The 23,293-nt window shown below is 37.6% G+C and overlaps 7 protein-coding genes across 7 annotated transcripts; 4 read left to right on the top strand and 3 right to left on the bottom strand.

Moving 5' to 3' along the window:
- Window positions 1–7: 7 nt before the first annotated feature.
- Window positions 8–5,241, bottom strand: GCK72_021735 (uncharacterized protein; the record flags this gene model as incomplete). The annotated part of the gene is made up of 8 exons (XM_053734466.1): window positions 8–268; window positions 432–1,089; window positions 1,137–1,501; window positions 1,995–2,503; window positions 2,840–2,927; window positions 3,453–4,131; window positions 4,179–4,528; window positions 5,035–5,241. 8 exons carry the CDS (start codon window positions 5,239–5,241, stop codon window positions 8–10), a joined length of 3,117 nt encoding a protein of 1,038 aa, XP_053583379.1.
- Window positions 5,242–7,153: 1,912 nt separating this feature from the next.
- GCK72_021734 (uncharacterized protein) lies at window positions 7,154–8,689 on the top strand (the record flags this gene model as incomplete). Its single annotated transcript, XM_053734465.1, has 3 exons — window positions 7,154–7,224; window positions 7,274–8,117; window positions 8,444–8,689. 3 exons carry the CDS (start codon window positions 7,154–7,156, stop codon window positions 8,687–8,689), a joined length of 1,161 nt encoding a protein of 386 aa, XP_053583378.1.
- Window positions 8,690–8,706: 17 nt separating this feature from the next.
- Window positions 8,707–11,941, bottom strand: GCK72_021733 (uncharacterized protein; the record flags this gene model as incomplete). The annotated part of the gene is made up of 4 exons (XM_053734464.1): window positions 8,707–8,946; window positions 8,998–9,683; window positions 11,172–11,839; window positions 11,889–11,941. The coding sequence occupies 4 exons, from the start codon at window positions 11,939–11,941 to the stop codon at window positions 8,707–8,709; spliced, it is 1,647 nt and encodes a 548-aa protein (XP_053583377.1).
- A 1,107-nt stretch (window positions 11,942–13,048) lies between these two features.
- On the top strand, window positions 13,049–13,656 carry GCK72_021732 (uncharacterized protein; the record flags this gene model as incomplete). The annotated part of the gene is made up of 2 exons (XM_053734463.1): window positions 13,049–13,324; window positions 13,372–13,656. The coding sequence occupies 2 exons, from the start codon at window positions 13,049–13,051 to the stop codon at window positions 13,654–13,656; spliced, it is 561 nt and encodes a 186-aa protein (XP_053583376.1).
- A 2,308-nt stretch (window positions 13,657–15,964) lies between these two features.
- Window positions 15,965–17,085, top strand: GCK72_021731 (uncharacterized protein; the record flags this gene model as incomplete). The annotated part of the gene is made up of 3 exons (XM_003095379.2): window positions 15,965–16,032; window positions 16,085–16,790; window positions 16,837–17,085. The coding sequence occupies 3 exons, from the start codon at window positions 15,965–15,967 to the stop codon at window positions 17,083–17,085; spliced, it is 1,023 nt and encodes a 340-aa protein (XP_003095427.2).
- An 845-nt stretch (window positions 17,086–17,930) lies between these two features.
- GCK72_021730 (uncharacterized protein) lies at window positions 17,931–18,879 on the top strand (the record flags this gene model as incomplete). The annotated part of the gene is made up of 3 exons (XM_053734462.1): window positions 17,931–17,999; window positions 18,447–18,679; window positions 18,723–18,879. The coding sequence occupies 3 exons, from the start codon at window positions 17,931–17,933 to the stop codon at window positions 18,877–18,879; spliced, it is 459 nt and encodes a 152-aa protein (XP_053583375.1).
- Window positions 18,880–19,302: 423 nt separating this feature from the next.
- On the bottom strand, window positions 19,303–19,974 carry GCK72_021729 (uncharacterized protein; the record flags this gene model as incomplete). Its single annotated transcript, XM_053734461.1, has 3 exons — window positions 19,303–19,350; window positions 19,396–19,761; window positions 19,807–19,974. 3 exons carry the CDS (start codon window positions 19,972–19,974, stop codon window positions 19,303–19,305), a joined length of 582 nt encoding a protein of 193 aa, XP_053583374.1.
- Between the last annotated feature and the right edge of the window lie 3,319 nt (window positions 19,975–23,293).

Genomic DNA, 23,293 nt, shown 5'->3' with positions numbered 1-23,293 from the left:
TAAAAGATCAGTTTTCCACTCGATTCTCTTCAAAACCGTTTGCAGGGACTACAGAGATTTCAACGCGTGAAAAAGTGATAGATTTGCGGGTGGAAAGATAGAGGATATGGAGAGCGAAATCTGGATTATTTGGTATTTTGTAATAGAAAATACTTTTATGAATAGTCATTGTAAATGGGGCGCCCATTAGTTGGTAGAATGTTCCGTCGATAAGCGAGTTTTCGAAGGAGATTTGGAGTCTTTTGAATGTTGGGAAGGTGAGGAGTTTCTGGAAGAATATGAATCAAGGAGAATAAAATTCAGGAGGAAAAAATCTATGACCCTTTACCATAGACCCTTGACCCCAAGCCAAAATATAGGAGTCAGAATCTGGGAAAAAAATCCAAAAAAAACAAATCTAGAGCCAAGCCCATCCCCCCCTCAAAACTCACATTTTTCAACTCAAAAACGTCCATTGAACCCATCTGATTCACCACAATATCCGCTTTTTCAAAATGCACAATTTCCATATCCGAAACCGGTGTCAACACCACTATATTCTCCATTTTTAACTCCTCCGCTTGTATCCATTGTTCCAGTTTTGAAACTTTGTCGATATCCAGCATGAGAGCTTTTCCCGTTGAACTTTCCAGGTTGATTGATTTAAGAGAGGAAAGTTTTGGAAGAAGTTTTAACAGATCACCTTGGTTTTGAACAGTTGTGATGAGCTTTTCAGTTTTGATAGAGGCATTTTGGACAGTGTATCCAAAAACCTCCAGGAAGTCTGAACCATCAGAATCTTCAAAATCCAATCGGAACTCTTCCAGATTATTCTTCTGACCCTTCAAGTTGTCTACCAAGTTATTCAAAAACATGTTCTTATGATCTACGCCAGCAATCCGTTGTGGGTTAATCCGATACACACTTATAGCACATCCATCTCCTTCCTGTTCATATCTGATCAGCTTCACGTGTAGATTTTTCAGCGTAACCTTGACATCAATGGTCGTAGAGTCTTCCAGAGAAATGAATATCGATTTTATTTGAGGGTCAGGTTTGACAAGTTCCACGCATAGTCGAATTGGGTTACAGAGTTTTCGAAGAAGGTGTCTGGAAACAAAATCTATTTTTCAAGGCTTCAAAGTGATTACACTCACTTCCCGAAAAGATTCGCGTATTTCAATATTACTTCCAAAATTAATGGGTTTGCAAATACCTTTAACCAATCTTTTCCGCTGTCAGGCACCATCAAAAATTCAGGTTCATTTTTCGGTAAACCTGGTACATAAAGCAAATCTTTCACTCCATTTTTGACTCTTGAGAAATGGATCATTTGGAACATTCTGGACACAGAAATATGCAATTGTTCTTCGCCGTCAGGAGAAATGGGTATTTGAGTTGTCAGGCTAAGAAGGATTGGGTCCACGGCAAATGATGTTCCAAATATCTTGTATATTGGTGTCTTGTCAAGAACAGCGGTTGTGATAGAGATGTTGGTGAATGCAGGGGAATGGTAGAATGCCTGAAAAGTCAGAATTGGAGAACTATAATTCAGGAGCCAAAATCTATGAGATAGAACCCAGAGGTCAAAATTCAGAAACTGGTTTGGAGTTATTGGAAGATCTATCTTTACTACGGAAGGTTGTACAGTCAGTTTGGAGTTATGGGACCTGACCTATATCATTGGAAAGCTGAGAAAACGCCGATCCCAAGTATATATTTAGTTTTTGCCCTTGAGGTCTGGTATTTGAGAAAAACATGTAAATTTGGAAAAATAGAGATTTTTATTTTATTTCTCATTTTTGCTAAACTCTGACCTTGTTTTTCTCGAATACCATGCCTCGAGGGCAAAAACTCAATGTACATTTGGAATCAGCGTTTTCTCAGCTTTTCAATTATATAGGTCACGTCCTTTAACTCCACGGCCACTTGGAGTTGGAGCCAAAATTCCTAGTTAGAGCCAAAATCTAGAACCCAAAATTCAGGAGCCAAAACTCACCGACCAGAAATCATACCTCTTTCACATCACTCAAATTGTCCTCAGTCACTTCTTCCAGTACAAAATCCAGCATAAACTCGTTGAAATTATTCCAAACATCTGAATCCAATAGCATCTTCAGCTGAACATCTTTTTTCCTCAAATCCAATTTTATTGTTTTGACATTTTGGAAGCAGCTCAAAATTGATATCGCTTGATCCACATTTCCGTTGAACTTCAAATTCTCAACTTGATTTTTTTTGAAATTAATGACACTCCGGATCCAGTCACAAAGGTTCTGAGACACACCACAGGTACTCCAGTACTTACGATACTCCTGTTCCAGCTCAACATTTATTGTGAAGAAGTTTAAAAGTAGGTTGTTCTCAGTTAGAATTACTTTTAAATCTTCATAGAATATCTCCATAAAACCTTTGTCCTTCACTTCCAACTCACTCTCCGTTTTTCCATTTCTCTTGCATATAATCTTAGTATTTTTCTCGTTCTTTTCCTCCTGTTGGTACTCGAAATAGTATGCATAGGGAACTTGAAAATGGTATAGCCATAGTTTATTTACACGGGATCCCCAGGTGATATCAATTATAGTGATTTGATGGGTTAGTTTTGAAGGGGGGAGTAAGGAAGACATTTTGATGGACATGAAAAGAGAGAAACGTGTTTAAGTGAACAAATAAAAAGTAGTGATAAGACACATTTATAGTGTATTTAAATACGCAACAATTTCTTCGGACAACTTTTCCAACCGAACTCGTGTGAACACAATAGTTTTCTGATTTAACATATAAATAATTTGGATTACAAACTCAACATTTGGAATCAAAAAGTACCATACACTTTTGTTGGTTGTAATGTTAAACGGACTTCCGAGTAGGTTGTAGATCAAGCCGTCGATGGTGGAGCTGTTGAAGGAAATTTTGAGTTTTTGGAAGGTTGAGGAGGTGAGAAGTTTCTGGAAAATGAGAAACTGAATTCAGAAGCTAGTAGTAAAAGGTAGAATCTTGGAGCCAAGAGCCCGCATGCAGAGCTCAAACTCCAAGTTATGAGAGCCCAGGTTCGGAGAAAGTTGGGTCTCGACGCGAAAAACCGAAAAGAGGGGTACTGTAGTTTTAGTGGTGGACTGAAATTTATCCGCTTGATTATACTCATCCGAAGCTTATTTTGAATATCTAATTTTCAGGCAAATTGGAGCAAATCTGACTGCCAATGTTGTGAGTTACGGTAGTCTTAGTGATTTTCAGATTTTCGGAAAAGTTTCGAAAATCTGTAACTTTTTCAGTTTTTGAGATTTTCAAGTGTTTTTAGGTTTAAAATGTGTTGAATTTCTCGGAAGACAACTACAGTAACCAGGAGTTTTCCTGGCAAGACCCATTTTCACCAAAAGTGTTTTTAATCGTGTCATGAATACAAGTCAATTAGCTAGATTTCAGGATCCAAAGCCAAAACGTTTAAGGCCCAAGATTCTTCAGACACTCACCGTTTTCAGCTCAAAAACATCCCTCGAAGAAATCGTGCTCAACAAAACATCCGCTTTCTGAAAACCCTCCAATCCTATTTTTCCTAATGGTGTTGTTATCGTATCTTCTCTCATTAGCAACTCCTCTGCTTGTCTCCATTGATCCAATGCCACCAACTTATCCACTCCGGATTCCAGCTTCTCTTCATATCGACTCTTTACTTCTATCGTCTTCAGGGACCGTGAGCAGAGATAAGGAATTACTGATACCAAGTCGTCTTGCGTTGAAGTTGTCATAATAAACTTTTTGACTCTAATTGCTTGGTTCCGAGTCTTCAGATACTCTTGGACTAGTTTTAGAAATTTCGAAAAATCCGCAGCTTCAACCATATAAAAGTAATCGAAATGTATCTCTTTCATAGGTGCCCTCTGGAACTTCAAATTCTCCTTCAAATGTTTCAAAAACAGATTCTGATAACTCTCGCCAGGGAACTCCATCTGATTCACTCTCATGAAAACCACACATGTATGCTCTTGTTGATCATAGTGCACAGATCTTTCAATGCCATTCCCGAGTTCGATCAGACAGGTCAACTTGTTCGATTCCGGTAGTCCAATGTATAAGGAGTCGATCATGGGGCTCGGTTTGAGGTAGTCAATGGTGTCCTGAATGGGATGACATGTCCGGCGGAGGTTGTTTCTAAAAACTAAATTATTTTGTTTTCCGAAATTACTTACTATTCTTACATCCCAAAACATTGCGCATAATCCAATATAACCTCCAGAATCGTGGTATTCGTAAAAACTCTCATCCAGTTGGACCTGTCTCCCTGAACCCTCGAAATCTTGTGTTGGAAGCCATTACCAAAGGTAGTGACGATATGCGGGTGCACACTTTTTCTATAGAACTCAAGATCATCAACACCTTCGGTTAGTCGGATTTCAATTTTCTCGTCGGCTGCTAGGAGGATTTGATGTTTGATACGTCTGGTGTCATCCCAGAGAAATGGGATTTTAAGGAGTTCGCAGATTTTGGATGGCTCCAGGGAGTCGGCAATTACAGTGATGTCTTGGAGGAAGAGGTAGCGGGAGAATGCCTGAGGAGGTTGGATGTTTTCATGGTACTAACTAGGGAAGGGCTCCAAGTGGCCGTGACGTGACCTATACCATTGGAAAGCTGAGAAAACGCTGATTCCGAATATATGTTCAAACCTTTGCCCTTGAGGCCTGGTTTTCGAGAAAAATGAGGTCAAAGTTTGGGAAATTCGAGAATTATTACCTTTTTTGGCATAAGGCTTGAGGCTTGAGGCTTCAAGTACCTTAAAACGTAGTTTATATGAAAATCCAAAATCGTCAAATTCATATTAATATCTTAGGATTTGATTGAGCTTTTAGAAGTTGGAAGGATTTGAAGAAAAAACTCAGAATTTTTTTGTTCGAAAAATTTCGTTGTCAGCTTTCCAATGAAATAGGTCATGTCCTGTTCACCCGGACGCCTTCCCTAGTAAGGTTTTGCGGCTCCGAGACGTTCAAAGTTGAGACAGGAAGTGTATGCCCAAATACGAAAATCTCCCGGTTTCCAACCGTCCGGTTTTAAACTAACCTCTATAACTACATTCATCTCTTCTTCACTCCCAACCGTCCCATAAAAATTGACCAAAACCTCAAATCGCTTCTTCTCTTCACTTCTCCAATGGTCCAGCTCCACCACCTTCCTCAAATCATCTTCCACATTCAAATTTATAGTAGTCAATATCTTTCTATCCAGACAACTTTCCATCACAATAGATTGATCCACATTTCCATGCATGAAAAATAGAACAACTTGAATTTTTTCTCCTTTTATCTCCACCGTTTCCCTTATCCACTGACAGAGAGGCATCAGCTGCTTAAATTCATTCCTGGTATTCCAATATTTTCGATATTCCTCCTCTGTTTGAACATTAATGCTAAAAGTTCCCAAGATCGTCTTTTGATTCATCAGAATAAATCTGATATGTTCATAGAATACAGATACAAAATCCTTGTCCTCTATCGTCATTTCATTTTCAGTCTCTCCATATCTTTGAGACACAAGTTGTGTACATTTCGGGTCATCCTCCTCTTCTTTGTACTCCAAAAAATATAAATTCGGAGCTTGAAGGAAACTTAACTCCAGATGGATCGCTCGGGTGGACCAGTGTATTTGAATATTTGTTATTTGATGGTTCAGCTTAGAGGGAGGAAGTAGTTAGTAGACGTAGGTCATTGTAGAAAAGGAGTAATCGATAAGAAACAAAATAAATGTGTTGAGTGCAGAATAAGAAGAAAGAACTGATAAGAAACTGCCGCTGGTCAAAAAGGTCTCACAGTCTTGCCTGCGAAAAACCGGTCTACGACAAAAATGTCAACATTTCCGGCATTTAGGAGTGAGCAAGGCACTTTTTATATTTATTGTGAAAGAATGAATACTTTATTGGGCGTACATTGATATCTTACTAAAAACAGTACGTCAGATGATTCTCCATTCATGGAAGCATAGTTAGGGACCGCAATGAACGTGGGCGGAGTTTTTCATTTTCTTCTCTTGGGGCGTCATGAGGAGGGTATTGAAATGTTTGGCGGTCTGCCCTGAGAGCCCAGAACGCTAAAACAGAATGAAAACTTTTGACCCCTATGTAATCGAGTACGTAGAATCCGATGAACACACTTTCGTTTTACCCAAATGTTTAGTTTTCTCAGAAAACTGAAAAAACATTTTGCTTTTTTCAGTAAAATGTCACGTTTAGGTTGTTCTAGGTCAGACTCGCATTGTTTTTTTACTGTTTCTAGTAGTTCTTGACATACTCTAATAGGTTTTGAAAGAAAATTAAATTTTCGTGTTGTCGAATTTTTTTGGGAGCCAGCTGAACTTCGAGGCATCACTTCAAAAATTTACAGTGAAAACCGATCTATTTTCTGACATATTCTTCTTAGACATCTCTTCAGGTACCTGGGACCAAAATTTTGAAAGCCGTTGATTCGTAAAATGTGGTTTTTTCGGTGTCGGAAGACAACAGGCTCAAAAAGAAAAGTAGTTTTATCGACAGTTCAGGTTAATGCAAGTCAGACTCGCTTCGTTTTTCGACGGAATCAGAATCTACGCAAAATTTCGATCTAGATCCACTTAGAAATTAAAAAATCCGTATTGTAGAACTTTAGATATTTGATGTTTTATCTCGAAATAAGCTGAAAATCCTTCAAATAATTCTCTTCAATTTTTAAAAATCACGTCAAAAATATATTTTCCTATTATCAGCGTCACATTTGTACTCATTTAGTTCAGTGGATAAGACGCTGGGTTTTTAATCAAACGGTTTCTGGTTCGGACTTTCCCAAATTTTACAAAAATTCGACGGATTGAACGTGAAAACAGAAAATATTTTTTGCGTGGTCAGGAAAACAAAAGAATTCCCCAAGAGAAATTCAGTAGAAACCATGGCTGACTAAAAGGTCCTGTAACTTCGGAGAGAGTGAATATTTTCAGAAAAAAATTTGGGAATGTACTTCCATTTACCTGAAGAAAAGGTCAGGATGGAAATTTTAATGAAAAATTGAGTTTGAAAAAAATGTTGCGGTCTCTAAGCATAGTCACATTTATTTTTTCTGTTGTTTGATGAATCACCAACAATAAAAATGGGCGTACAAGCGTATGAACAAAAAGTGACACTGATGAAACACATTTAGTTTCTTCCCTACTCAGCATGCCTTCCCTACCCGATTTGCCAGGGCTAGTTATGAATCATATTCTGGATTACTGTGATGTTCGATCCATGTAATAAGTATACATATAAATTTCAGTAAGCTTATCCGTTTTTTTCCAGTTTTTCCCTCCGAAAAGTGTCTCCTGATCTCCGGAATCATATTGATGACGTCATCCCATCTCTCCACTTGTCCGGAATTAAAATCGAAGTGAGAGAAGGATTCCTTTTTCTTGTTTTGTCGGACGATATTGAAATCAAATATGGGAGCTTCAGTCGGATGTGTTACGAAAATGATGATGATGAAGCGGAACCAGTAGAGAGAAAAGGGTGTAAAGTGGAGTGCAACAATATGAAGCACTTTTTGGAAGGCGAAAATTTCATGGATGTTTTCCGAAATGATCTTGAATTGCTGTTGAAATTCCAGAAAGCTGATCCTGAGACCCTGGAGAGAGTAGTGTTGCAATGGTGTGATGATGAAGATTGGTGTGCTATCAGGACTATTCACCAGGAAGAAATTATTAAAAGTCTCGAGGAAATAGAGAAAAATGAGAGAAACGCAATGATGAATCCGCTGAAAACAATATTTGAGGAAATCGCAGCTAAACAAGGTGTATCCCTGAAAGCAAGAACATTCGAGACTCGCGGAGTATTTATAGAAGAAGCTAAGTCACTTCTGAAACTATTCCAACCAGGAACATTGAAATGTATCAAAATTCATGACCCTCATCTCAGTCCAGTTAAAAGAACATTTACGAGGAATTACATTGCAACTATTCGAAACCCAATTTACATTGTAACTTTGAATGGTATTGAAGACTTGAATCAGTGGAAACAAGCGGACGAGTTGGATACAAACGGGTTCCATATAACAGCAAGAGACCTTGTTGAAAGTTTCGGTCATTTTTCGAGAGGAAAAGTTGAGCTGAGTGGAGCAACGGGAGAAGAAATTTTCAACTTGATGCAAGTGGGTCTTGGAGATTTTAGGCTTACTAGGGAAGGGCTCCGTAGAGTTATAGGACGTGACCGATATCGTTCGGAACCTGAGAAAACGCTGATTTCAAATATATTTTCAGTTTTTGCCCTCAAGGCATGGTATTCGAGAAAAACGAGGTTAACGTTTGGACTGTTGATGTGTGAGGCGGTGTGTCCAAACTTTGTCCTCTTTTCTCGAATACCAGGCCTCAAGGGCAAAAACTGAATATATATTTGGAATTAGCGTTTTTTCAGCTTTCCAATGATATAGGTCGAGTCCACTCGAATGCCTTCCCTAATTAGAAATTGTTTTTTCAGGCTTTCCTCAAATCCCCCAACTTCAAAAACTTCGAATTGACTATTCCACAAAGTATAATTCATATGATGGAAGAATATTCTAGAGTCACTGAGCTAAGCAATGTACTCGGACCAGCTCGAGTTACTAGACGAGGAGAGCAGGATGGGCGGCGGGTTTTTGAGTGGACTTTGAGAAATCCGGATTTTGATTCAGCTGTGATTCTAGTATACTCTCCTCCAACAAATTTCCAGTTTTACAGACTTTGATCTTAACAATAAAGTATTCATTCTACTTTCACAGTAAAATTAAAAGTGTTGGGAGTACAATACCTGAGTTGAAGAGCTCTCCTGGGAGACCTTAAAACCCAATCATAGTTATTAGAGTTATCTGGATCCTTTGGGATTTCAGCTGTAATTCCAAACTTCTTATTGAGTTCCGTCACCCAATCCACTTCACTCAAATAATTTTTGCAGCGAGGGATTGTGATTGTGAAGAACTCGAAATTGGGGGATTCAACGAAGGTCTGAAATCATGGTTCGTCATTAAGGGATCTTCCTATAGCTAACTTATGTACCTGTGACAAATAAAAGATATCATCCGCCGTAAGTTTTCTCACAAACACGACTCCTTTCAAAAAATGAGCATATGAACCAACAGACACTTGAGGGGGGACACAAAATCCTAACATATTCAACTCTTTTGCTTGCTTCCACTGCTCCAACTCTTGGATTTCATCCAAATCCACCGAGTAATCCTCTGGATCATCCGAACAATCAAATGTGACAAATTTGCTTCTATGAGGGCTGCACAGCCGGATAGTGTTTAGGGCACCAGGTCGGCATAGCTTCAGTAATGGTTTAACCTCCCATGGAAAGACTCCAAGGGTCTCCACAATCTTCACATTCAGCACTGACCCAGAGATTTTACTCAAAGCTTCCACAAGGGGGTCCATCACTGATTGTCTCTCATTACACTCCATTTCTAGCATTAATTCCTTATCCAGGGGGCTATCCTGTTTATAATCAGTATCCCGCCATTCCAGTTTCACTATTTTCAGAGGCTCGGACTTCTGAAACTTGATAAACAACTCCAAGTCGTTGGCTAGAGTCTTAGCTGTGGATTTTTGGTAATTGATCTTGATATTCTCCTGATTATTCGCTATGGTCAAGCACATAGCTTTGGTGTCGACTTCGATTTTGATTCGAGTCAAGTGGATAGCAGGAATTACGTCATCAATAAGATTCCGGAGATCAGGAGACACTATACGGAGAGAGAATCTGGAAAAGGCACAGTTTTTGTTAAAGTTTTGCACTTAAAATGGCTCAATTTTCTGAAGGAATTTTTGGTTTTTTAGAATCAAGAACACCCCTGGTGTGTTTTTGTAGTCAAGCGGTACAACTTTAAAAACGCGTCAAAGGTGCGCCTGATTAAAAAAATTGACTTTATTTTGAACATTTTCATTAAAAAAGGGAAGAAAAATTGAAAACGCGTCAAACGCGCGCCAGACACAATATTATTAATTTTTTCAAAGGAAACCTCTGGTGTGCCTTTGACGCGCTTTTCACGACCAATTCCATTTTAGTCAATCTGGCGCACCTTTGACGCGTTATTTATGACCAATACCATTTTAGTCAATCTGGCGCACCTATGACGCGTTATTTATGACCAAAACCATTTTAGTCAGTCTGGCGCATCTTTGACGCGTTTTTCATGCTTGACAATTGAAAACTGTGAGAAAATAACTCACATCGACCGAAAATCACATTTGTCTAGAATATAACTCATGACTCGATCAGGCATATCGGATAGAGAAGGAGAAGGCATGTTGAATTGTAAATGCGAATGAAATTTGCTCTGAAATTTTTCATTCGTCCTTCACAAAATGTCATTGTTGACTTTTATCGAAATGATGACATTCAATGTTTGCACGGTCAAACTAAACACATTTATTTTTTGATAGAGAAAAAGAGAAAGTGAGCGGGGTGAAGTACTCAAATAGTATAGCTGAACTTATCAACCATTCACATTTGATAAGTCCACTATTATTAGGGCCTTCAATTATTTCAACAGGTTGTCCAAATTGTTTGATTAGTTTGATTTTCCATTTCTCGGTAGCTTGGGATACAAAAAAGTTAGCGTGTGGACCTTCTGGCAGTGTGAAAGTAAAGTTTTCAAAGTTTGGTGATTGCAAGAATATCTGAAATTAAAATGAAGTACTTGCAAACCGGACCGACGCGTAACTCGCTAAAAAATGAGTTTTATGAAAAATATACCAAAATGTAGATCCCGGCGAGCTCTATGTTCCTGGTTTATTACGGGCCGGATGGTTATTTTTTAATGTGCCGTGGGCCGGGGAAAAGTGTCAAAAAGCCAAAAACTCTCACTCTAGCTCGGTCCTTTGTATGTCACAGACACAGAGCTTGCTAGAATGGCTTTTTGACAATTTTTGCGTTTTTGCCACTTATCCCGGTCGCATTAAAATCCGCCATCCGTCCCGTAGTAGGTCACAAACATAGAGCTCGCCGAGATCTACATTTTGGGATATTTTTCAGCTCATAAAACTCAGATCGAAGCGAGTTACAGGTGTCGGCCAGGTAGACAAGTATTTTTCAAAATAAAAATAAATCCTTACCTGACACAACCTTGCAATATTTTCCACAGAGAAATCTCTTATGAAAACATTTCCTCTTGAAAATCCACCAAAACTATCAATAAGATATTTTGCTTTTAAATGAAACCCTCTCGTACTCAACTCCTCCGCCTGCTTCCACTGCTCCAGATCATAAATTCTATCCAACTCCACTGAATAATCCTCATCACTTGTGTATCCTTTATTATTTTCGATTCGAATACGATGTGGGTCATAGATTTTGATGTGTTTCAGTGTTCCAGGTCGGAATAGTTTTAGAATTGATTTCGTGTGTCTTGGAAATATACCGTAGGTCTCTAGTGTCCGGGCGGTAATCGTTCCGACCTGTTGCTCAACAATTTCTTCTGAAATCTGCTCAACTAGTGGTTTCATCAAACACTCTGCTCCATCATTGTCTATCACACTAAGACAGTCAAAGCTCCTCTGACCCCGCTGACGTTCATACCAGTCTTCGTGATCCCAGCACTGGAATGAAAACACCTCCAGAACAGTCTTCGGGCTCTGATGCTTCAGAATCAACGATAAATCTTTTGCGAAAATCTCAATGAAGTTTTCCTTATCCAATACGTGTTTTCTGCCATTGAACTCCACTTTACATCCATTTTCGTTGTGTTGATAGCGAATCGTTATATTCTCTTGATCATTGCTCAAAATCAAACAAATTTCATGGACTCTCACTTCAACTTGGATATAAGTCAAGTGGATGCAGGGGATGACTTCACCAATAAAATCACGTAGATCACAAGACACTTTTTGAAGGGAAAATCTGTAAGCTAGAAGGTGTCATTCTTCAAAAACTATGCCCGTGAACTCACATTGCTCGAATATCACAACCACTCAGAATTCGATTCATAACTAGCGCGGGCATGTTAGGTAGAGAGGGCATGACAGCTAAAAGAAAAATGACAAATGGAAAAGCGACACAATAAAACAGAGGAGAAAAGAGAGATAGTGACGACAAAGAAATTTTAGTGATAGCAAAGAAAACTAGTTTAAATTTCGGGAAACTAGATTTTTTTGACAGTGGATAGTGGTTTGAGTTGGGAAGTGATCTTGAAGAAAATATGAATTCTGATCACAAGCTCGTGCAAACTAAAAACTTATTTGGCTCATAGGCTATTCGGAATACCTTCAATCTCAGTTTTATATTCTGAAAAATATACCAAAATGTAGATTTCGGCGAGTTCTATGTATGTCCGTGACCTGCTACAAGAAAGATGCATTTTTGTTACTGTAACGGGGCCGATATATATAAAGCGCCAAAAACCGGAAAAATTGTCGAAAACCCTATCGACCCGTATTCCCAGATGAGATACCCGAAGATAATCTTTTGGACTCACCTTGTTCTGGGAATTATGCTATTTCAGCTGTGCTGTCAAAAAATACAAACTATTCTTAACACTTTTCCATCACCTATTTAACATAAAACATTTTTTTCACCTGTCCCATCACTACTCCAAGCTCTCACATCCCTATAGATTTCCCTTGAATGACGCTGAATCAGGTTTGGGATCTAATAGTACTCTCAATTTCATTAATTTCATACCTCAACATGGAAACTAGTTTAGTCTCACTCGTTTTTGTTTATGCAACCATTTTCCCATTTTATTCAAGAGTTTTTAAATTGAATCGAGAGAAGGAGAAAGAGGTAGAGGAAAAGTACGTTTCTATGCAAATAACAAATCCCAAAAGGTTTCAGACAACAATATATCCTATCATCAATCACTTCTATAAAGGCACATGCGTTTCTTATATTGCTTTTCTATGCTTGGTTTTATTTCATTGGTTATTTCCAGCAGAGCAAGTGACAGAAGAGATGTTGGACAACGTGAGAAACGTATATCTTTTCATGGAGCAGTTGTATATAATGATTTTGAACGCCCATCACATAATTATTTTCCTATTGGCAGTGCAAAGATTCACACTTTTCTTTATTTTTCGCTTGGAAAAATATGCGAATGTCAGCGAGAAGACTATGAATCGAGTGATATTTTTAATCTATTTGGTGATAATAATCAAATATGCAATCTGGTTTGTGATAGATGATAACGATAATAGTTATATTGAATACTATCTTGTATTTGGCATTGGAGAATTCTTCATTCTAACTATTCTCATGCTTATCTCAGCACTTTTATATATCCCAATTATGATTTGTATTCGTAAGAATGCTCACTTAACCTCATTTATAAAACACAAACCACACAGATACATTTTCTATCAGACATTTGCACTTGTCGTCCTTAAATCAGTGAGAAAATCAATTATTTTGAATACATAACTATTAACTATTTCCAGGCAACGATTCAAGGTATATTTGTTCATATTCAGATTGACGAGTACCCTCTTTTTGATGGCGGCACTTACTTTCACATTGCTATGTGGAACGCTTTATCAATTCCAGTTATAATCCAGGCTTCTTACATCTTGTGCAACAAGCGGAATTTGGAAACATTGGGATACAACAATTCCATCAAAACTCTGATTGTATCCACATTCTATTATTATTTTAGAAGATCGAAAGTTCAGCCGGCTGCCCACATTGAATATCCCAGTCGTATTGCTTCTACAGCAATAAGTTAATTGCTAAGTTTCTTAGCAGCTGATTTGAAAAATAAATGTCTTGTTACGTATAAATGTATAAAAATAATTTTTCTATCATAAAAATCAAAAATCAGAACTTACTAACAACATCCAACTCATAATTAACATGTTTTTACAACAAAAAACGCCAAAAATGTTGTCTGGCGCACCTTGAAGGCGTTTTCTGAAACACAAGATGAGAACAAACCAAGTTGCTCTGCTACATTAGTGGATCTGGTGCGTCGTAGACGCATTTTGAAACTCCAAAAACGCGTCAAAGGTGCGCCTGATTGAAAAATTTGACTAACATCGGTAAATTTTGAACACTTTTTTCAAAAAATAAAGAAAAATCGAAAACACGTCAAACGCGCGCCAGCCACTAGATTATTAACTTTATTTAAAGCCGCCTGGCGTGACTTTGACGCTCTCTTAGTGATCACAATTTTGTTTTAAATCTATCTGGCGCACCTTTGACGCGTTTTTAATGACCATTGCCATATTTATCCATTCTGGATCGCCATCGGGACATTTTCAAACAATATTTCTCAATTTCCAGTTCATGGATCGTCTGGTGCGCCTGTAGACGTCTTTTTAAAATCAAAACTAGTGAACATTTTTCTTAACAAACACGAAATGGGCGTTCAGCTCTAAAAACTGGAGCCGCAGAATTCTTTCGAGTAATTTTTGCAGAAAAGAAAAAAAACCTAACATTCCCCCCTCTTCCCCTTCTCCCCGCCATCTCCCTATTGCGAAATCGGCCGCAACGTTGGCCTAACACTACACAAGTGTTCCATGTTCCCCTAACGACCGGTCTGCGTCTTGTATCTATCCTCAAAAGTATGAATAACACTTGGAATTCACAAGATTTCACAACATATCACAATACATGAAGAGCTGAGGAACCAACGAATCAAAAAGTGTCCGCTTGTATAAAAGGAAACCACGAAATGACTGAAAAACATCTTATTTATCTTATTTTGCTTTGAACTCTACAGAATCATGGCTTTCACTCCTACTCTAGTTGCGGTAAGCATCCTCTGAGTACCTAATAACAATTAATATATTTTAAGCTGGCTGAGAAATACAGAAGTGACAAAATGGTGTGTCGCAAGTGTTATGCTCGTCTTCCGAAAGGAGCCACTAACTGCAGAAAGAGCAAGTGTGGTCACTCAAATGACTTAAGAAAGAAGAAAGAGATCAAGTAAGTTTATGGGACTAACAGACACACAGACAGATATATAGATTTGGGGGAGAATCAGAGAAGCGGAGATTCCACAAGTCTAAAAAAAACAGGCACACAGACAGACAAACGGTTATAGATAGCTGAATACGCCGATTCTTATGAGATTTTTCTTCGGGACATGGAAATACAGATACACAGACAGTCTTAGGTGCTAGGTTTACGAAAATCGCACGAATTTTGAGCCAATTTCAGAAAATTCGAAAAAGAACTTTATCTTTGTGAGTCGCTTGAGTTTTGTGAAAACTAGACAAACAGACACACAGACAGACATTACTAGGAGATAGAACTATTTCTATATCAGAATATTCAGAGCCCAATTTCAGACGAAAATGACAAACTTTGATACTTTACTTTGGTGTCACTTGATTGTCCAACAAATTTCATTTTGTATGGTATAGACAAAACAAAATTAGCACATCCTTTTTGTAGTTGATCATTTTTTAGTAGGAACACTACCATAAAAGTTCATTTCTCCCTAAAACCGACTAAATCTGTGCATATTAGGAAAATTTTGGAGCTTTTCATTTTGACACCCTGTAACTTTCAAAATAGGGTCCCTAGAAAAAATTGTTCAACTACAAAAATAATGTGCTATTTTTGCTCTGCTCAGTTCCTACAAAATTTAGTTAATCGAACAATCTGGTGACACCGAAATACACCTGTCAAAGTTTGTCAGTTTCTACTGAAAACACCCAAAGTTGCCTTTTGAGCGGTACAGTACACAGAGACGTAATATATAATTGATTTCCAGATGCCACCCTCCAAAGATCGCCTACAAGTAAGCAGATTTCTGGTAGATTGATATTTTTCTCGATCTCACAGTGTGGTCATTATCATTTTGTTGGATTTTTTTATTTCTCTGATCTCTGCTTATTGCTCGGATAAAGTTTTTTCTCCAACATACTTTGTTTATAAGTTACACAACAATTTTTTTTGAGATTATGAAGATTGAGTATTGCAAAACCCACATTTTTCCATCACTCACAATTTCGCTATTTCGATTTCCTTCCGGCGACGCCCAATTCTTGTTATCAGTTGCATTTCTCGTCATTTCTTCACTCCAAAATGACGCTAACCGACCTTCCTATTGGTTTCTTTGACCAACTTTTAGAATATTCCGGATTTCGAGAAATGTGAGTTATCATTTAGCTTAATTTTATACCTTTCAAACCTTTTCTATCTCAGCTTCTGCCTCCGAAAGGTGTGTCGTGGCCTCCGTGACTATATAGACACGACAAAACCCGATTTAAAACTCACCCAGCTATTCATAACTCTTCGAGAAGAGAAACTATATCTTACTTTACAATTTCGAGATGAACAGGTTGTAGTTGAGTACAGAAACGGTTATGGATCGAATCTTTTTGACTTTCACTGCGTGGTGTCGGATGGAGAGGTTGTGAAGACTTTGAAGGGAGAGAGATGCATGGATGTATTTTTTGGAGATTTCAGACTGCAGAAGACTAAATTAAAATCTTTGAAATTGAGTCAGGAGGCAAAATACAACGAAATTTTATTCGAAGAACAAACCAGTAGAAATCTAATCGAAAGACTTGAGGAATGTTTCAAAGCTAGAAGCTGCAGACTACAAACTACAGAAATTAATCTTCAAACCTTTTCTATTCTTCAAGTGCTTTCGATTCTACCGTACTTGGAACCGGAAAATCTGAAAATCATTGAATTAATGCTTCCAACTGTTCCATATAACAAAGACACCGGTTCAAGAACATGGAGAACGGAGAAATTGGAGGAGCTGGAGCAATGGCAAGTGGCAGAGTCCTTGATGATTTCGAAAGATATCTGCATTGGTTCCATTATTAATTTTCTTCATTTCACCCATGTTTGTGTGACTTTTTACTCAATTTCCGGGAGAGATCTGCTGACTATCAAAAACGTAAGTGACTCCTTTATCCCTTCCAATAATATCCAAATGCCCTCAGATTCTTCTCGACGATGACAGAGTCCATGAATTCTTTTTCAAGTACAAACACCTTTATCACGGTGAACAATTTTTTGAATCTCTTGGAAGGCCATACATCGAGGAACAAAATCCAAGAAATCTTTGGTATTTCCGATTTCCAGAATCGGAGCAAATTCTCCGGGTTTGTCATTGGAGTGCATCGCTGATGATGAGCTTTCATAGAAAGGATGTTGAGAGTGTTCCGGTGAATGCTGTGATTCAGGAATAATTGGTTCTGTGTATATATTTATATATAGTTTCATGAAGAGAATTTTTGAGCTTCCTTGGTCATATTGAGCTCGGAGTACTGGTGAGAATCTACAGTAGGCCGAGAAAGGCGCTACAAAGAAATTATCAACTACAAAAATAGAACTCTATTGTTGATTAGCATGTGTTAATACATATGCAAATGCACTGAATTACTAGCTCGTAAATCTACTCCAATTTTTGCTATAAATTATTTCTTCCTTTCCATGTGACATTTCCTCTTAACCTACTGATAAGACAACATTATTCACCACTTCTACTCTACTTATGACATGACATCTTATCAAAATTTCAAAACTTTACAATTAACGAAACCACCCCATATATTTCAAGAAATTATGGTACCAAAACCTGAAAAAAAGATTTAAGCTCACAAAACTCACCAAAATATGGAAAACAACTTCTGAAAAAATAATATTTTGACATAATCTTCAAAAGTTGCATCAAGCATCAAGCTATACAAACATCAGCAACAAAAATTCAAACCTATAATCAAACTTGCGTATATAAACCCAACAGACTTTTACCATAACCAGCAAAACCATGGTAGTAATCCACGAGGGTTACTTCACCGACGTTGAAGGTTGTATAAAAGAGAACTGGTTTCAAATCGACAGTTTACTCGCAAAACAAATCCTCTGCAGGCTCTCATTACCATTCAATAAACTCGCTATCTTTACTCTCTACAACAATTGTGTGCACCTCTCAGCTATCTGTATTTTAATCAATCTATTTCATATCTATATTCTTACTAGAAAAGCGTTAAGAACCACCTCCCCGATTTATATAATTCTCACTGCAATTGCTATGGTTGATATAGTCTCATTATCATATGATATTCATACAGAGATTGTGGATGTTTATAAAGTTTTTAAAGTTTGCTACTCAAAAGAAACAGATTACACCATTATCCTGCTTAATAATATAATGGAATTTATCAGGAACTACACTAGAAGATGCTCCACCTGGCTTAGTTTCAGTATAGCTCTTATCAGAACTCTCATAATAAAATACCCATTGAACCCAAAGCTCGAGATATTATCCAAACCAAAAATTGCTTTTTATATCATCCCCACTATACTAATACTTTGTACTCCAATCCATGTCATGGACATTTACAAGTACCAAATAGTATTTTATGATGAGAACTTCAAGTGCACACAATTCCCGTCGTATACAACTCTCTACTAGGGTAGTGTCCTTTCTGATTATTATGAACAAGACGATGTATGGCTATGGAAACTTAATAGGACAATTGATGCAATAATTTCAAAAGTACATAGGTTTATATGCCTACTGAAAAAACTTTAATCAAATTTCCAGTTCATTCCGTGTATTCTATTCCCAATCGTCACTTATCTTTTGGTAAAAGAAATACGAGCTGCAGACGAAAGAAGGAAGAAACTGAATCAATCATCCATCGCTGGAAAAGATTCGAAGAACACTACTAAATTAGTGTTATTCTTGACCCTACCGTTTTTCCTGGGAGAATTACCAATTGGATTGATTCTCCTTACTAAACCAATAGATAAGCTCAGGGAGGCTATCGGGTTCTCGTAAGTTTTTGGTAAATTGAATCCCTATTTATAATTCTTCCAGCCTGTTCACCGAAGGAATCGAAAAATTATTCTCCGTCGTTCTCTCCGCCACCACTGCCACTCATATGATTGTTTGTCTCTTTATGTCATCTCAATACCGGGAAGCTGCGTTGTCATTTATTCGGTGTGGTGTTAAAGTCAAATCTCAAAATTCATAAAAATATGAATTGTTGTATGAAGTTTGATCAATGATTATTTTCCTCTTTACCACACTACGACACATCACAAACATCAAGAACATGGGAAGCAATCTACATATTACTTTGAGATTTTGGAGCAGAATATATTGGGGTACTGTACTTTTTCATAGGTTTTGTACAAAAAGTGTCACAGTGAAGCCCCAAGCTTATTCTACGGTTCCCCAAAAATTGACATTATGGGACACCCTCATGAACATATTTATATTTCAAGCCGAGTTGCTCGGAATTCCGTCTCCCGACTTCCAATTTCAATTGAAGGAGAATATTATTCATGGCTGGCACTCTATTGCATTTTAATTAAAGATTTATTTGAAATAAGTAAAGCACAGTAAATTTTAAAGAAAAATGCTTCAAATTTTCAAAAACCAATATTTAAAAAAATCACACTGTCAACATCCTTTGCACAAATATCGGCTTATTCTGCTGCTCCTGCAAATAGTTATTCAATAGACTCGTCCGCTCTTCCACACTTACTTCCAACACGTAACCAAATCGAATAGTTGACCATGCAACCTTTCGATACTGAGATGACATAAATATACAGACGACCATATGAAGCGTAGTTGTTCCGGATAGAATAAATGAGAAGAAGTTCTCGAGTCCCTCCATAAGGAGATATGACCCAATTTGATTCCAGAGTGGAGGACTTATCATAAAAATGATACCAAGTGGAAGTTCTGCCAAGAAAAATGGGAGTGTTAAGAACAACACAAATTTGGTAGTGTGTTTAGATTCCTTTGGTGCAAATGAGCTCTTTAATTTCTCCCGATTAATTCTTTGTTTTCTGATTTCAAGTATCAGAAGGAATGTTAAAATTGGAAATAGAATACATGGAATTATCTGAAAACTTAGCAAGGAAATAAGAGTATTGAAGAATGAGTTCACCTTCGAGATGACTGCATCGATACTTCTATAAATACTGAAAAGTAAAGCGTCGTCTTGCAAAAACAACAATGAAGTGGTTTTATGATAGTAATAGGAGGTGGACTCCGGGAACTGATTGCACTTATAGTACTCATCATGAATAATTATTTGATACTTGTAAATGTCCATGATATGTAGAGGAGCACATAATATCAGGATAAAAGGAATAACAATAAAAGCAGTTTTGGATTTTGATAATATATCGAATTTTGGGTTCATCGGATACTTAATCACTAGGGTTCTGATTAGAGCAATACTAAAACTAAGCCAAGTTGAGCAACGCCTGCTGTAGTTACGAATGGATTCTAGGGCATTTTCAATTACTAAAATATTATAGTCTGCTTCTTTGGAAAAACAGACATTAATTACTCTGTAAAACTTAAGAATTTCAATATTAATATCATGAAACATCGAGATAATATCAATAATTGCAATTGCTCCAAGAATTATATAAATGGATGCGGTTCGCATAGATTTTTCAAAAAGGACAATGACATGGAAAAGGTTGATAAGAATACAAAGCGCAGACAAGTGTACGCAATACTCGTGCAGTAAAAGGGTAGAAATTCTATCGAAATTTACAGAAAATACACATAAAATTTGAAGAGCTAGTTGAGATTTAACGGCAAACCAATTCTCCCTCACACAACGCTCATCATCCGTAAAGTGCCATGGATACACACTATATGACGTACCGAACACGAACATGAGCATGATAAGAGAAACACGGGTCCGGGTGCTTTTATAAAGGAAACTTGTTTATCTAGTTTGGCATAAAGGGAAATGACGAATTCATGAATAATTATACTTTGTGCATTCTTTCTGAATGAACTTTTAGTCTTGTCAAGAATTTAGTTTGACACCACAATGAATTAATTTCCATAGAAAGACTACCGTAAAAACTGTAATAGAAGCGCATGGGCCTCTATTTTTCAACCTCCGTTCGCAGATGCGCCACTATTACAGGGGCGCTTCTAATAGAGGGTGCGCCTCTATTTTTCAACCTGTTCGTTCGATTATTTTTTCAACTTTTAAGTGAATAATTTTCAACCAAACTAACACTTTCTCGGACAAAATTACACGAAAACCCTCAAATTTGCAGTACTTTGAACAAAAAAGTTGGGTTTTAGTTGTGTTTTTTCACGAACTTTGAAAAAAAAGACTGTTTTTACGGTATTCTAATAAAGTTGCATTTCTAATTCAATTTTTACAGCAATTTGGTCTGAAAACTCTCCAATTTTAGCAATGTCATTTATTCGGTGTGGTGTTAAACTAAATTCCACCACCTTCTTTCCCAATGGGTAGTACTCAGGTATTTTTTGGCGAGGGTTGGGCAGTGAAAATGTTAAAAGGGCCATGTGGCCATTGAATAGGGCAAATTGCCCACAAAAAGGGCCACATGGCCCAGTGGGCACTAGTTTGGCGCGGGTTGGGCACAAGCTGGAGAGTTGGTTGCCGAAAGGAGAAGCTGGTTGGATGTGGGCACGGGTTGGGCACCTGTTTGGCCCCGGTTGGGCACCACTTTGGCCCGAAGTGGGCACAAGTTGAGAAATCGCGCTCTACAGCACACGCTGATTTTTCACCACGATTTTTCTAATTTATTTCGTTTCTTTTTCAATTCTTTCGTCCTTCTATTTTATGCTACTTTGTTCAATTAGAAGATGAGACAATCTACACAGATCCGCCGATAAGACAGGTAAGACGCTACTATTTTCTTTTTTTCTTTTTATCTTTCAATTTTTGACAAATTTCAGCTTAACGAGAAATAAATTCAACAATACGAGCATCATCATCAACTATGCGCTTCGGCTACTTCACTGCTCGTCTCTGTTAATTTTCGCATTTACTTTAGATTTTTCGCTTTAATTTGTATATTTGTAACTTTTACTAAAAATTATATTTTTCTCCTGTATTCCTATTCCCCATTTTAAAGTTTGACAAATTCTAGTTTATTTTATCTTATTACTCCCCATTATTACTGAAATTACTATTTTGTGTTCAATTTTGATGAATAAATAGTAGTAAAGTACAAAAATGTGTAATCTGGTTAATTATAGTGCTAAATGGTAAGGAGCGAAAGGAGAGGAATGCCGCGCGTTGAACCAAATCTCGGCACTTTGCCCACGAAATGGGCCATGTGGCCCTCAAAATCGGCACGAGTGCCGGCGTAGGGCAGGCCCCGCGGCCCTTTTCTCTGGGCCATGCTGCCCATTTCGTGGGCAAAGTGCGAAAAAATACCTGAGTAGGTATGACGCGGGGAAAAAAAGTGGGCGGGGCTTAAGCGCGTGTAGATAATTTTGTTTTTCAGTTTTGCCAGTGTAACTTTGTTCAAACTTTATATTTTTCAATAATTTTTTTTTAGCTTCTTAGCTAATAACTTTTTCTTGCTTTTTGTCAAATTCCATATTTCTGGAGTGGAAAAGAGCAGAGTTATGCTCAGAAATAGGCGAAAAAAGCGACAAAAAAATGTCAAGATTTTGTCCCACTTTTGCACCATTAATAACTTTTCCGATTCTCGATGAAATTTTGATTTTATTTTTTTAATCGATAGCAAATTTTCGGGGCAATCTTTTATTAAGAACCCCCTTTTTGAGATTCCATACTTCTAAACGAGTTATAATCGATAGAATGGAGGCAACTTTTTATTTTGAGAAAATTTTCAGTTTTTTGATTTTTCGGTTTTTTTGCTTTGCCTCGATTATCTCGAGTTCTACCCGATATTTTTTCATATAACTTGGCAACTAGACGTAAAATTAGACGAGAAATCACTTTTTCACGTCAAATTCCTAATTTGAATCACCCCCCGTCCGGTACGGCCGGTGGTCTGAAGAAATACAGAAAAAAACGCCTTGCTGTTGTCGGCCTCCACCGGACTATTTTTGCTGTCCTGAAAAATTTTTGAACTAAAGTTGTTCTGATTTTTTGATATGTTGGTCAAATTGGAATTATCTAATGGAATATCAAGTTTCAGCCAAAACGGTCAAGTGGGAGCTGAGCTGTGGAGAAAACGTATTTTTCGCTTATATCGCTTAGCTCTGGAGTGTCATCTGTCCAGCTAATATGGTTTTTTGATATGTGTTAGCCAAGAAAATTATCTAGGGGGAGAAAAAAACAGATTTAAAAAATATTGATTGTGACCCGAGTTATAGGGTCTCAAACTTTGAAGAACATTTTTGAAAGGAGACGGCAGGTCGAGTCGAAGCAAGCGTGCCTCTTCCCACCACTTGAACACCATCTGGGTGGCAACACACCAACGAGTGTGTGGCTCAGTGGTAGTGTTGTCGTGCGTCGCTGGGGAGGTTTTTGGTTCGAGTTTCTGGGTGGTCTAATTTTTTTGTTTTTTTCTAACTCGGCTCAAAATTGTCGTAGAACCTTCATTTCACTACCATTCGAAAGCTCTTCACTTACTGCTTGCTTGGGTCACATAAAATACAAAAACGCTTATAAC

This window comes from Caenorhabditis remanei, chromosome V, assembly GCF_010183535.1.
Source record: "Caenorhabditis remanei strain PX506 chromosome V, whole genome shotgun sequence".
NCBI lineage: Eukaryota > Metazoa > Nematoda > Chromadorea > Rhabditida > Rhabditidae > Caenorhabditis > Caenorhabditis remanei.
The sequence above is the reverse complement of the archived record's forward strand: the minus strand, read 5'-3'. Positions and strand labels throughout refer to the sequence as shown.